This window comes from Populus euphratica, unplaced genomic scaffold (assembly GCF_000495115.2).
Source record: "Populus euphratica unplaced genomic scaffold, PopEup_1.0 scaffold6.1, whole genome shotgun sequence".
Classification (NCBI taxonomy): Eukaryota; Viridiplantae; Streptophyta; class Magnoliopsida; order Malpighiales; family Salicaceae; genus Populus; species Populus euphratica.
The window spans coordinates 4,514,097-4,528,899 of record NW_011499849.1 but is presented as its reverse complement, the minus strand read 5'-3'; the positions used below and the strand labels follow the sequence as shown (position 1 = coordinate 4,528,899).

At 33.5% G+C, this 14,803-nt stretch overlaps 2 protein-coding genes, 1 long non-coding RNA gene, 1 other non-coding gene and 1 pseudogene across 4 annotated transcripts; 2 read left to right on the top strand and 3 right to left on the bottom strand.

Annotated features, from left to right (window-relative positions):
- The first annotated feature begins 1,392 nt into the window (after positions 1–1,392).
- On the top strand, positions 1,393–2,355 carry LOC105120811 (uncharacterized). Its single transcript, XR_841431.1, has 3 exons — positions 1,393–1,432; positions 2,055–2,183; positions 2,284–2,355. It is a non-coding gene; the product is annotated as an uncharacterized LOC105120811 (long non-coding RNA).
- A 2,943-nt stretch (positions 2,356–5,298) lies between these two features.
- Positions 5,299–5,371, top strand: TRNAK-CUU (transfer RNA lysine (anticodon CUU)). Its single transcript has one exon. It is a non-coding gene; the product is annotated as a tRNA-Lys (tRNA).
- Positions 5,372–5,664: 293 nt separating this feature from the next.
- Positions 5,665–10,917, bottom strand: LOC105120810 (transducin beta-like protein 2). Its single transcript, XM_011019190.1, has 10 exons — positions 10,547–10,917; positions 10,358–10,463; positions 10,167–10,227; positions 9,790–10,085; positions 8,816–8,955; positions 8,164–8,238; positions 7,569–7,659; positions 6,793–6,996; positions 6,260–6,304; positions 5,665–6,043 (listed from the first exon to the last, which is right to left on the bottom strand). Exons 1-10 carry the CDS (start codon positions 10,760–10,762, stop codon positions 5,958–5,960), a joined length of 1,320 nt encoding a protein of 439 aa, XP_011017492.1. The 5' UTR covers positions 10,763–10,917; the 3' UTR covers positions 5,665–5,957.
- Positions 10,918–11,769: 852 nt separating this feature from the next.
- LOC105120859 (vestitone reductase-like) lies at positions 11,770–13,302 on the bottom strand. The gene is made up of 3 exons (XM_011019235.1): positions 12,960–13,302; positions 12,001–12,196; positions 11,770–11,911 (listed from the first exon to the last, which is right to left on the bottom strand). The coding sequence occupies exons 1-3, from the start codon at positions 13,300–13,302 to the stop codon at positions 11,770–11,772; spliced, it is 681 nt and encodes a 226-aa protein (XP_011017537.1).
- LOC105120809 (vestitone reductase-like) overlaps positions 13,050–14,803 on the bottom strand; it is a 10,225-nt pseudogene continuing 8,471 nt past the window's right edge.

The window sequence follows — 14,803 nt, the reverse complement described above, 5'->3', positions numbered from 1 at the left end:
AAAAAAATATATATATATATATATATATATATATATATTTTTGAATTCTTAGCAACCAAGGCGGGAAGAGAAAAGGAAAAAAACAGCAGTCTGGGTTCTCGTCCTGTCAAGCCATTTTTTAAACTACAAAATAACATGACAATAACAAAATAAACTAAACTACAATTTTTATGTGATCTGTAACAGTGCTCAACATTGTTTACATGCTTACAATGTAAGATTGATTGCAGCAGTGTTTTTTTTCTTTTTTTTATCTCCTAACTTTTTTTCCATCAATTAATTTCTTTGATTGCAAAATTAATAACCAATTACTTTGTATTTGTTGGCTACGAACAAAATTGAAAGAAGAAGAATTGATTTAGAAAAGCACCGGAAATAGATGTTATGTTTAAAATTAGTGCAAAAGGTTCAATTTAGTTCTTTAATTTTCTAAATTACAATTTTTCCATCCCTTATATTTTTTTTAAATTTAATTTTGATATAAAACTTTATCTTGATTATTTTCTAGTTCCTGGTTTGTAAAGAGAGGGAAAGTTTCACTAGATTTCAGAATAAAAAGAGAGACATTGTCTTCATTTATTCCGGCCATTAGATTAATTGATGTATTTATAGGTTTTATTTGATGAAAATAGCTTAATAATGATTGTTTAAAACTTTGATATTGCTTAAAAAAATAAATCAAAATTGAAAAAGAAAAATCTAATTCAATTTGATTTCATGTTTTATGACTCTTTTTTGGGTTTCTTAGGTAGATAAATTGGTTTTATAGGTGTTTGCGAGTTGTTTTTTGATTGAAATGGCTTATAATATCAGTTTTCATGGGAAAAATGAGTTTGCCTCGTTTTTTCTAGCCCATCACTATAATAACCATAATTCATGCAGATATATAACACATCTCCTGATTATTTTTTTAAAAATAAATTAGAGATGAATAATAAGTCATCCACACTTTAAAAAAAGAAGAAGTAAGATTCAGTTTTCGCGCACTTGAATGTTTTTTTTAGAGGATTAAACATGTTGAGCCACTAGCCTCATGCATTTGGGCTTTTTTCAGGGTGATTTTTGAAAACTTTTTATTTTTTTTGTTTCTTATAAAATAATTTTTTTAAAAAATATTAGATATGATATAGTTTTTAGTGTGAATCACAATTTTAATAGATTAAAACACAATATTCAAGATCTTTTTTTTTATTTAATGCATTTCCCCGCTCATTTTTTTTAAAAAACAATCTAACCTTTTGTTACCAATAATATTTTTTGTTTAGCTTAAAAAAATATGTAATTTCATCATATTTTGTCCTTTAGCTTAAAAAAATAATGCATGATTAAGATTATGTCGATGACATGAGCTGTAAATTTTGTAGGTTAATTGAAGTTTACTGAAATTTATGCTCTGTAGCTTGCCCTTCACAAAGGTTGCATGCTTGAGCAAGTAGGTCTTATATCTCTTCTGGATGGATTAGTTTATCTATTAGGATAATTATGGGTTTTATGATTTACGTCTGTAATTTAGTGTTAATTACTTAGACTTGTCAAATTTCTCTGACTGCAACTCTGCTGCTGCTTTCAACCACTCCATTGTGTTACATATTTGAGATTTATTTACTAAACTATGCATCATTTGAGGTTTCAAATGCATTTTCCCCATGGTCTAATCAAATGGACTTCGGAAAATATTTTAGGTTATTGATACGCTGCTGCCTAGCAACCATCCCTGTCTTGGGATAGTCTTACATTCTTGAAAGAAAAGCTTGTCATATTGTCTAAATTCTCCATAGCTTGCATGTGGGAAACAAGAACATTGATCCAATTATTTTGACAGCCTGTTCCATCAACTACTGGTTTTTCTGTTTTCGCAATACTTATGTAAGGCATAACTTCGAGTACTCATTGGATGAATGTGTGTTATATTTTCATATCTACCCACACGTTACTTGACTTTTACAGCCAAATGCCTGGGTATAATGGTGATTTATGGACCTAGGCTAGGTTAATCATTTTTTACTGTCAAGCAAACCCTACAATAGCTTGTTAATTCTGAAACTTCCATGCAGGAACCAACAATTCAATGATTTCCTTCACCATCTTTTCAATATCTGGCGAGAGAAAAAGCTCGGTAATTTCTGTGAATCCCTCGTATCTGAAGGGCTCGCTTTGATTTCAAAGTCAGAAGCCACAGACAGGTTTTCTTTCTAATTCTTGTATTGCTTATTTGTTATTGTTAAGAATTCGTTATCTTAGCCATTAATCTTGTGTTTCTCTATAATTTGTTTTTATAAGCAGAGAGTTTACAGATGATAAAGCTAAAAGCTTTCTGGTTACGAAGGAGCCAAAACTTGAGCGAGAACATTGCTGTAAAGTTTGATTTCTCGTAGTCATTTTCTATTTTGCAAATTTATGGTATATGACTAGAATCATGTGCATTTATATAGCTATCTAAAATTGGATAATACATGGAGATCGATGTATAAATTCACTCCAGCAAGGAACAGAATCATTGTCATGTCTGATGGCAAAGTACCATTGTTTTTTTATTTTTTATTTTTTTCAGGGAGGGAAGACGCCATCTCTTTTTCCTGCCAGCTCAATGTAAGAACAAAATTTTGGCGAGTCGTCGTCTGGCCTAGAGAGCAAAACGTTGGAAATGGATTAAGGTGTCCTTATGTAAGAATAGATCATGCTAGCTCCGGCAATTATTGATTTTAAAACTAAAAAATTATTATAGAATAACAAGATACTATTTTTTTTTAAGTTTTTTTTTAGATTAACGTGGGTGTCCGAGCCAGCTTGCGCGCACCACGACTAATTCCACGGGTCCTCAAGTTAACGACCATGTAAGCTTCCAGTGACCATTATATGAGCAACCAAGGATTCGAACCTGAGACCACAGAAGGAACAAACCTCTTAGTCCCAAGTTTTTACCACTTGGCCACCACCTAGATGGTTTTTTTTTAATGAATTCACTACTTGAAAGAGTCCCGTTATTGGACTTGCAAAGATTATTTAGTATAATTAATTGGAAAAATTAAAAGATATGTAAATTAAGATATTTGATTTTGTAATATTAATTTATGTTCGGTAACTCTATTTATTAAATTTTTTTTTAAAATTTAATAATAATAGAAATAAACACATGTTTACATTATTAATTTTTTCTCTCTTAGTTCTTTCGAGAAACGGAAGATTTCAACAACCAGGTAATTAACCTTTTATTTATCTAATGCTCACGATTTTCTCATAAAAAAACCTAGTCTTGTGTAATTTCTCACACAGCTCTTGTTCATGGCGGATCCGCTTTGCTTTAAAGCTTAAGAGCTATTGTTATCTGTATTTAAACAGATTGGCTTCTGTTAATCATTTATGAACTATGGAACTGTTCAGGGCTTGATTCTGAGTGGGAAGCAGTTAATCTTGCAAAAGGAGAGCAGTTGAGTACAGGTGTGGTTGCAAGATTTCATATACTCGCTTATTATAATTATAAAAACAAGACTTCTATATGATGCTTTATAATTAGTTGATCATCTCATCTCATAAAATAAATAAAGTTCTGAAAATAAATTAGTCCGTTATTATTTTTGAAACCAACCTGATGAGTAATAATGGGTTGATACTAATACAATAAAATATGTATGCACTTCCAAATAGATATGATATATATATATATATCGCTAGCACACAATATTTTGATCCATTGATTTTGCTGAATTATTAATATTTTTTAGTAGTTGAAATGGTTTGTCAATATATAAAGGTCTTGTTAGGATTAGGATTGTATTCCATAATATAAATAAATTGACGAGCAATGACTTTCATTATCTAAGATTTTGGTCATTAACCACAAAAAAAAAAAACTAAAAGAGGAGGTAAATACACGATTCACCTACACGCAAAAATCTGTTTACTAAAATACTGATTTTTTTAGTTTATTTTTTAATATTAGGTTAAATTTTATAATTTATTATATTTTATTTCTATGATATTACTTTCTCATTATAAACATGATTGCAAACTTGAAAGATTATTTTTTGAATCTCTTTTTAATTATTTATTTTTAAAAAAATTATTTTTTAATATTTAATTAATTAAGAATCAAATTTTATATTTTTTATAAGGTTATTTAAATCTCATATAGGTTGGTAGTTTAATATGTTAATAACTTTTGATTTACTTTTTAATAACTCTTGTTAATTTTTAATTTTATTTTTAATATTAAATTAATTATAAATTAACTATAATAATTTATTTCAACTTAAAAGATTAATCAAGATTGACCTGTATTAATTTAATAAATTTTATAATATTTCCTAGTGTCCAACAGCAACCACGGAGCGGAATTTTATTTTTCTGTGCATGCTCAGAAATATCAGTGCCCATCCACGATGAGGGAAATTCATGAATGATAAATTCTTGAGCACACATGTACTCTCTTTCTTTCCCCTTGTGTTCTTCTTACAATAACAAGAAGGTTTTTTCAAACCAAAATTTAATTTTAATTTTTATTATTATCCCCTTAAATCATCACAAAACTCTTGGATTGGATTTTTTTTATTCATTTTCACGAATTAAATCTTTTTTTAGTTTTATTTGGTGTGATTCACACTATTTGTATAAATATTGATGAGATTAAATTTTATATTTGAATGATTTTAAAAATATAATCTATATATTAGCCAAATTCCATGAAGTAGAAATATGCCTTTCTAACCCTTATACCAGCCCCTTGTAATTGATTAACACTTAAATTACAACATCAACCCCTTAGGATTGGTTCCGGCCATAGTTTTTAAACCCGGTCTGGTGGCTGACCCGGTCCAAGGTCCGGGTTCCGGGTTTTGACCGGGTCGGCCGGGTCAATTTTTATTTTAAAAAAAATTCAAAACGACGTCGTTTTAATAAAAAAATAAATAAAAGTCAACGGGTTACCACCGGGTTTTTGACCGGGTTTTGTCGGATCGTCCGGGTTTCCGGGTCAACCCGCCGGGTCGGCCGGGTCATAGCTTACCTTATTTTTTCATCAACCCGGCCCGGTTCCAGCCCCGGGTCGGCCGGGTCAACCCGCCGGGCCAGACCGGGTTTTAAAACTATGGTTGCAGCTATCCATGAAAAAATCTTCTTACCCCAATTTTTTTTGTCGACAGGGTAACCAATAAACTCTTGTCACCATCCGTCAGATAGATTTTTTTTATTCTCCTCGAGATGCGTGTGGCCTGGAGAACCCCATGCCATGAAATACAGGCATTCAATATTCGGTAGAGACGTTTCTTATTATTTATATAAAAACTCGAAACGTTCCAACAAGCCCGTCTAGCTCAGTTGGTAGAGCGCAAGGCTCTTAACCTTGTGGTCGTGGGTTCGAGCCCCACGGTGGGCGTTTTCATTTTTCCCGAACAACCCGGAGCATTAACGGACGAGTTACAAAGGTAAACGGAGCTCTCTTCCTTTTGTCAGGAACGATATGATAAAAAAAGTAGTTTAGCACATGTTTAGAGGTATGGTTACAATTACTTTTGAAAGTGTTTTTTATCTATAAATGCATCAAAAAAATATTTTTTATTTTTTAAAAGTTATTTTTAATATCAATAATCTAAAAACATAAATTTTCAATTTTTTTTCAAAATTTTTTTTCAAAAAACCTTTTGAAATACACAAACAAACAACTTCAAAAAACTATAATAATCACACATTCAAAGCCACACCTATTTGTATGCAGATCATTTTGGTCACCAAGACTTTTCAGTTAGATCAGGCTATCTAAGCCATACAATGATTAGTTTTTTCGCAACTTCAAAAATTTCAAACTCAGCTGGGATTTTTGCTCTATTCAACTCTCTTTCGAAGTAATTAATGCTACTGAACCTTAGCGAACCATACTGCTCAACTCATGAAGCTAAAGGCTAATCATCTATGAGAGTGTCAGGTCAAGAGCTTCATATCTATCACCGGAATAAATGATCCCTTCACGATGATTTAAGCGGTGGAGCTGCCCATAACTTCACTTTCTTGTCCACGCTGGCCGTGGCCAAAACGAAGGTCTGTCCATCACCTGGAGGCCAACAGAAGTGGTTATCAATCACATGCAATTACAACCAGAAAATGCATGGGCAAAAATCATGGCCTCAAGTCTTTCTCATTACTCATTGCCTTGTTTCTCCTATATACTCCTAGAGTGAAATGCAAAGAAAACTAAAAAGATACGCATGGCACAGGGTAATTGAAAAACGAACTGAATAACCACAAAGATGTTTCGTTAAATGAGCACCTGCTGGCATAGGTTTAGGTGCCCATGCAATCCATGTGATGTCACCTGCACAGTAAACTAGCATTAGTATAATATCCACCAAGATATTACCCGTGCTTATTTACTACAGAACACGCCAAGTCTGACTCCTTGAAAAACACGAGGCAGCAGTTCCGATGAGGTGGAACATCAATAGTGAATAAAATCATTCATAATGAAATCTTTTTCATGATCATGAATTAAAGTGAACTGCAAGCAACATGTTGAGAAAAAAACAATCTTAATTAAATTAAACTCAAATGAATTAACTTGTCCGATTTCTCAAAACAAAAGTTGTTAAGAATGTAGGCTACGATTTCCAGATGAAAGCAGGACTTTTGGGCACTGGGGACAAATCTGCCACTGCATCAAGATCTCGGTCACAGTGTCCATCGGCAATTACTCGTACTAAGATAATGGATGTATTTAGGACAGCAATATGATCTTTACATTTTCAACCACTCCGCAGAGGAACATATTAAAATAAAGTCACATAAAGGGAACCAAAACCATACCATTATGGGCATTGTCAGCCGTGTCCAAAACCTTTCCAGTTTCAACACATAACCACTGCAACATCGAGCCATGTGTTGCAGCCAATATCCTTCCATCAGGGGATAAACTGAGACGATCATAATGCAAAGTTGCACCATTTGAATCATGAAGTGGAATCGGAAACACCTTTAAAGTCTTCGGATCCTCGTCAAGATGATAACGAACTTGAAGAAAATCAATAAAAAAGAACTCAGTATGATCTTCATCATATGGTTACCAACACAGAAGCCACACAAATACACACACATTGCAAAATAATTGCAATCATTCAAAGGTGAAGAGAATTAAAAACAAACAAATCTATTCCAGAACTCAAAAGCAAAATATGTCAATAACAGTCTTGCCTGTATTATAGGTTAGATACTTCACAAGAACTTTAAAGAGATATCGAAGCAGAAAGCAATTCTTGTTATTGACAAAACATAAATGTTTGAGGATCATTCATTCTGTAGATTCTGCAGACTAGAGTGCTGATTGGGGTTTATTTTAGATAAAACTGACATAACATCCAAAGATAAAGTTTGCACAGTCTGAACTGCCAGTTCACAACGCTCTTAGGTTTTCAATTATTCTCTAGAAATCATCTTTGATTTGTCTCAATTCATGACATAAAATCCAAAAATTGAGAAGGCCATACCCACCTACAGTAAGCATTGAACAGCCCTAATTTTCAACTTTTTAAGGCACTCCTACTTCAAGTACATAATGAAAGATTTTTCACTTTCACAGGACATACCATTGATGTTCCAAATTCTTATCGAACCATCTTTGGAGGCTGTGATGATTTGCTCTGAGTCTGGAGTGAAGCATAACCATGTTACTGCACTCTGAACATCAAATTAACTTGAGATGAGAAAAAAAAAAGAGCATATCCTAGATATATAAGAGTGAGAAACATGATAACAAGACCAAAAGTAGAATATAGTTCAAATAATAAGGCTAAAATAATGATAAAAGAGATCATTCCATTTATAGGAGAATTCATATCCACAACTGCAGAAAGACTGAACACATCTACTAGGATAAACTTGTATGACACCATATCACACAATAATTTAGTCATTGTTACCAATGTTTTATCACTGCTTACCAATGCGCATCCCAGTTCAGAAAATTCAACTTTATTCAAACAGGTCCAATCATAGATTTGATTTTAAATTAAACTACATAGCTATTTTTATGCTAAATAAAAATATGACACATATCCATGAAGTTCAGAAACAAAATAAAGAAAGAGGGCAAGTAGAACACGGAAAAAATTAAAAAAATAACAGCAAAGCTTTAACAAGATATAGATGAATTTGTGTTAAATTATTTTATAGATCACATACTTTATGCCCTTTAAGTTGCATGGCCTTTGGAACCTCCTTGACAGAACCATCTTTTGAATATACAATCTCCCATACCTGCCAAATAAAATTTAGAACCGACATCGCAAGTCAATTTTCAACTGCTACCAGAATGTTAAATTTAAAGCTTGCGATCGGATTCCGGGCGCCTCTTAAAATAATTTTTGTATAACAGTTGCAATTGAAGATGATAGACTCAATCCATATGTGGTGACAGATGACAATGTTGTTGTAATTCATTAGAGGCAGGATAATCTCTTGACATGACCTGATATATTGACTCATAAGCAAACTTGTGAACAAGCCTAAACTAATAAGCCTGTTAAGGTCATCAAACAAAATCTTGCAGCAATACTAACTGATGGCTTATGTTTATCATATTAGGCTCACATCTATACATATTACATACTAGCTAAATCTTTCTATGAAAAATTAAATCATTTTTGGGAAGTATTATGAGTGTCACAAATGCTGTAAGATTTTATGCCTAAGAATCTTCAACACCATATACTCTATCAGGAATCACATCATATGGTGCATTGTGTGAATAAATTTCCTGTTGTTAAGCACAAACTCAGGACATCGCTTACAGAGTCCCAAGAATATGCTTCTATCAGTAATAAAAGATGTTCACCTTCACATCTGCAGTAAAAGCTGCAGCAGCAATGAAACGCCCATTTGGGGATATAGTAGCCATGGTGTTTTTCAATTGATTTGTATCGACATTCCCCAAAACCTTTCCTGTCTTTCCATGCCAAATTTTGATATCAGTACCTGGAAAGTAAAATAAAAAAATATATATAATAAGTGTTGCTTTCTGAAACCCAAGAAAGAACAACAATTACAAAAGAAGTGTAAATCAAAGATTTTGGATTTTTCTGCTCCAAGTGCTCGGTTTGATAATTTAAAATTGCAAATTTGATGGGCAATTCTTTTAAGATTAATGGTGTTATGCAATTGGTATAATGTAATGGGAAAAAAAATAATCATAATATCATTCTCCATGTAGTGGATTGGCCACTAGAATCCACAAGCCTGTATAGACGCTAGTGATGTCTGGTCCTTGATCAATATGTTCTGATGGCAGCTAATCAGACAGAAACCTGTTTGAAAAGTGTTGGATTATATCCACGATAAAATCATGGAGATTCATTGCTGAAACCATGTGAGATGCAAGTGATGTACAATTAAGGTTGAATGAATGGATGGATGAAACTGTTTCAATTTTGAGGCAAAAGAAAAAAAAAGTTTTTTACAAATATACCAAAATCCAAAATGTCAGAAACCACTAAAGTCAATTATCTGAACATTTTGTGTTATTGCTGACAATTAAATTTTATCCAACTATTGATCCTCGTAAAAATTCTACTTCTGAGGCATGCTTCAAACTTCAAAGCCATAACTATTCTACAATACTTAGTTTGCAACCACATCCAAATCTTAGGCAACCTTTCCTAGTCTAACAAGGTTAGTAAAACGTTAGAATCCTAGCATTCATACCATTTCAATAGTGTGCCAAACCATCAACTCATTGATGCTTATTTATATGTTACTATTAGAACTCAAAAGGATTAAATATCTAAGCCAGGAAAACAAATCAGCATATACCTTCCGAACAGGAGGCCACAATCGTACTTCCATCACCACTCCCATAAGTAGAAGCGGTTCCAACCAGGGTCAAAACAGCCCGTTTCTCATGAATTTTGTGCTGTTCCCATTTGATATCAGGCAACGGAAGCTTTGGTTGCTGCTTAGAGTCATCGGTAGCTTTTACCTTTTCCTCTCCCCACATATATAAAGACGAACCAGACAGTGTTTGCGACGCTACTACCACAGATGATGCATCATCAGAAAACGCTACTGCTACCGGATGACCTCCAGCTGGCACATTAATTCTCAAAAACCTACAAATTAATTATCAGCACTAAAAAATAAAATAAAAGAGTGGTCACATAATCTGAAAAAGAAAAGCTTCGGTTTCGTACTTGAAACTTTTACTCGAAGCATCATCCAATTTAAACACCCTCACCACTCCATCTGCACAAGCTGTTTTTTTTTTTTTTTTACAAAACAATAATAATAAAATTATTAACCGAATCAGTAAGAGTGAACCAGAAATTATAATTTCATAAATATTTAACAGTTAAAACTAATAATGATAGTTGAAAGAAATTACCGGTAGCCAAACTGCGTCCATCATAAGAGAAACACAGGCCGGTAACAGAATCACCGTGACCTTTCAAAGTATTCAAATCCAATGGATGATGTTTCTTATTATGATCCTGCACATTTCGCGATCAAAACAATAAAATTCACATGGAAGAAAAAAGAATTAATTCAAATTCAAAATTATCATTTTCTTTACCTTGTCGGAGGAGGCATGCGAGTGAGGTTTGGTGTGAGGTTTTCTGGATTGGTGAGTAGGTTTAGGAGGTTTTTTATGAAGATCCGAATGAAGTCCGGGTTCGGAGATGGATCCAATCTCGGATTTTCTTTTGAGGAAGTAGTTCTTGAAGAAAATAAGAGCGATTGCAGTACCGAGAAGGAGTGAGATGAGTGCAATCGGGAGGACCTGATCCATTTTTCTGAATCTTAGTTTTGATTTTGGATATAATGATGAGAAATGGCGGGGCCTTTATACGAGTCTCCTTGCTGCGTCTTTCGCTCGAGAACTAGAAGAGAAAATGGAGTTGAAAACCAGTTTGATTCTTTGTCGAGGAAAATCTTCTGAAGTGGTCTGTACGATGCTTAGAGTCCAGGTACAAAGGATCCAGGCCCAATTATATCCAGACTTAAGCCTCATAAGGAGACTCTGGTGCGAGCCCAAACAATATGACCCGGCCCTACAAAAGGAAGCTAGGTCGGATTTTAGAAGATCCGAACAGAATACCATCCAGACAGCCAGTAGGCGTGTGCAGTCTCTTGAGCAAGTGAGATTGAACTTTCAGCAAAAATGGTAAGCATGAGGCTGTACCATATAATGAGATTGAGATTTCCTACCAATTAATTAATTTGAATGGCAAGATCTGGTGGTATAGAAGAGCTCAGAATTGAATCACCACGCCCCTTCTATAGAAGAGCTCAGAATTGAAGACAAACTCACTGAATAGGATTAAGACACTTCAAACAATGAAAAATTCAAGAAATGCAGTCTTCCCAAGAAGAAAATCAATTTGCTTCACAGTAAAATTCAAGAAATACTGTTCCTTTATCTCCTCTTTTCGCCTTACTAGTCTTGACATATGTTTGGACTTCTCTGATTCTATCATTCCCGTCTGTGGTTTATGCAAGAAATCTAGTCTTCACATTTATTCCTCTGTATCATAGAAAGGAAACAAGTCCAGAAAGAAATTATGTTTGCTAGATACAAGCCATTAAATTACGTAAAAGTTTAGGAGTGAGACAATAATAAGTGGATGTGTTCTTAGAATTAAAAATCAAAAGCAAAATAGGAATAATTCTGCACTTTTACATTCTGATGTAACATTTACAGAAACACGGCAAATACAATTAATCCATGACAGGAGTTACCACTGTTCTAGTTCAATTCCAACCCAGTTACCCAGGGTAATTTGTCCTGAATTTGAGCTAGAGAAAACCCTTTTCTTTGCAGCATTGAATGGCTCCATCAAACATTTCGTCGAGTCCATACCTAAATTTGAAACCAGAATCCAGTAGTTTCTTGGAGGATACACCAGGGATTTTAAAGCCTTCAACATCCTTTAAATATCTGCCCGAAAAGAAACATGAACACTCGGTTAATTTTCAATGTTGAAGATTAAGTGAAGAATGTTGCAGAAAGGAATAGAAATTACTCACTCTAATGTTGGTATTGAGTACTCAGGGTACTTGGCAGAAAGAAATTTAGACATCTCCTCAATTGTTATTATGTCTGAAGAACAAATATATCTCCCTTTCGCTGCAGGATATTCAAGGAGGAAAATATGTGCCCTGGCCACATCATCAATGTGCACCATAGATGTGTTGATGAGTAACTCGTACTGTTCCTGATCACCTGAGATGATGTCCGTTAGATCAACAGCTTTCAGAACATCATAAAAGAAACACTCGAATTAAACAAATGTTCTAAACAACAAAGAGCACTAACCCAGCACCATCGCCAATGATGTGTTAACTGAACCAGGCATGTTTGGACAAATGAAGGGGCCAAGAATATAGGTTGGTATTAAAGTTACAAGGTCCAATCCATGTTCTATTCCGACCGGTGATGTACTGATATTTGCTCATAGGAGGCCAAGCACACTGACACAATATTTAACGTGGTTCGGCAAAACCGCCTACATCCACGGGAGAAGCCATTGCATTATGTAGGGAGAGTACAAGATTTACAATAATAGAGGAGGAGGAATCATCCTCTCTTTGAGCAACTCTCAACCTCACTCTATTTCTCTCTTTTTGTGCTGCAATGGCAGCCCACTCTCTTCTACATTTCTCACATCTTTGACTTTTTTCTTTCTCTCTCGTCTTGCTCTCTCATATATGCCTCTATTTATAGGCATTCATGGAAGCTCTTCTTGGTTTGTTGTCAACATTGGTGGCTACCAACTCTAGCTCATTCAATAATGGTGGCTGCCAACCTTTGATATCTTGGATGAGTATACATGGTTAGTGCAATAGTTAATGATTGTTGTATATTAATGGCAACCAACCTAACACAATCCATATTCTTCTGTGAATTCAAGAGCTCTTTTCTCCGTTAAAGTTTTGGAAATAAAGTAAGGACCTATGGATAAGTTTGAAGCTCTGATATAATCAACATCGCTCGTAACTTTCATCCATCATTTCCACGCCACTGTCATTAAGAGCTATCGCTGATGCACTAGAGGTGTACACAACTCGTTTCACTGTCTTTGAATTCAAGCAAGCCTTCAAGATTCCTAATGTTCCATCAGCTGCTCCTTGGATAACTACTTCCTCGGCTTCTCCATTTCCAAAATCTCGAGGTAGAGGAGTAGCTACATGAAAGACACCAGTACATCCTTTAATAGCCACATCAAAGTCGCCGGGTTCACTTAAATCTGCATAGAAGACTTGTAGTCTCTCTGATCCTCCTGGTAGACTTGTCAGGAAGCTAACGTCCCTCTCGTGTTCTGGTCGCATATATAGAACAAAGTTAAAAAAAAAAAAAACATATTGAAAATGTTGATTGTAATTTACCCGGGTTGTGTCAAAAACATCCGGTGAATTAGGACTTTTCAAAATTCTATGGACAGTGATACAAATGCCACCCCTAAATTGTTGCTGCTGCTGTCATTGTTGTTGTGACTTCATCTCCTTTAACTGTATGTCTTATGATTTAAACTACTTATGTTAGATTTCTTTCATTTAAAAAAAATGAAAAAAACATAAATCATACGTGTAATGTGTATAAGTAGGCAGTAACTACCCCGGCAACCTTTGTAAACTACTTATGTTAGATTTCTTTCATTTTAATGGTTTGATATTACATGAAAATCTTTTGTCTTTTTTTTTTTATAAAAAAATTCTACTACGGAGTAAAAAAAAAGAGAGAGGAAGATTAGGGTTGATATTTTATTATTTTTTTAATTTTTTAATGTATCAACTATATTTTATAAAAAATATATGCAACTCAAAGATTAGGGTTCATACTCAGGGAAAGAAACGTGTCAACTCCTTATTCTTTTTTTTTTTTTAGATTAACGTGGGTGTCCGGGCCAGCTTGCGCTCACCACGACTAATCCCACGGGCCCTGAAATTAACGACCATGTAAGTCTCCAGTGGCCATCATATGAGCAACCAAGGACTCGAACCTGAGACCACAGAGAAAGCAAACCCCTTAGTTCCAAGTCTTTACCACTTGGCCACCACCTAGATAGTTGTGTCAACTCCTTATTCTTATTTTTAGAAATGGTTACCGTTTGACATTGACAGTGAAGGTACCAAACAAAAAGATTTTTCAAGCCATCACTTTGATTTTTCTTTTCTTTTTCAAGCCATCACTTTGATTTTTTATTAACAAGGTTTGGGGTGTAATAAGATTTTTTTAAAAAAAAATTATTTATAAATATTAAATTAATTAAAAATTTAATTTTATAATTTATTTTCTTTTCTTTTTAATAAAATAAATATGAACATAACATTAACTAATCTGTTGGGCGTTTTGATATTTTTTGATGAAATCTCTTTCAACTTAAAAACAAGTGGCCTTCCCTTTTTTTTCCTCTCATTTTATCCAAAATATATAAAATAAAAATTACATTATAAATATATGATAATTTTAAATTTTATATAAAAAATTTAATTTAATCCTTATATTTTAAAAATTATACATACTTGATATCTAACGACATAGATCCAATAAAAACAAATAAAAATCTAGTCACACAAACCCTAGCAAAATGTACCAAGTAAACTAGTTTGACTTGCCAGGACTAGAAGCACATGGCTTTTTCTTTTTGTATTATTTTTTTTTATTTTTTAAAATTAATATTTTTTAATATTTTTTATTATTTTTATATTTAGTTTAATATCATTCTCTCTTTTATTCTATTTGGATAGTTTTTTTTATGATTTTTTTGTTATATATTTAAGTTTCAAAGATTCATCTATTCTTTTTTTTATCTTTTGTATTGATGTATTT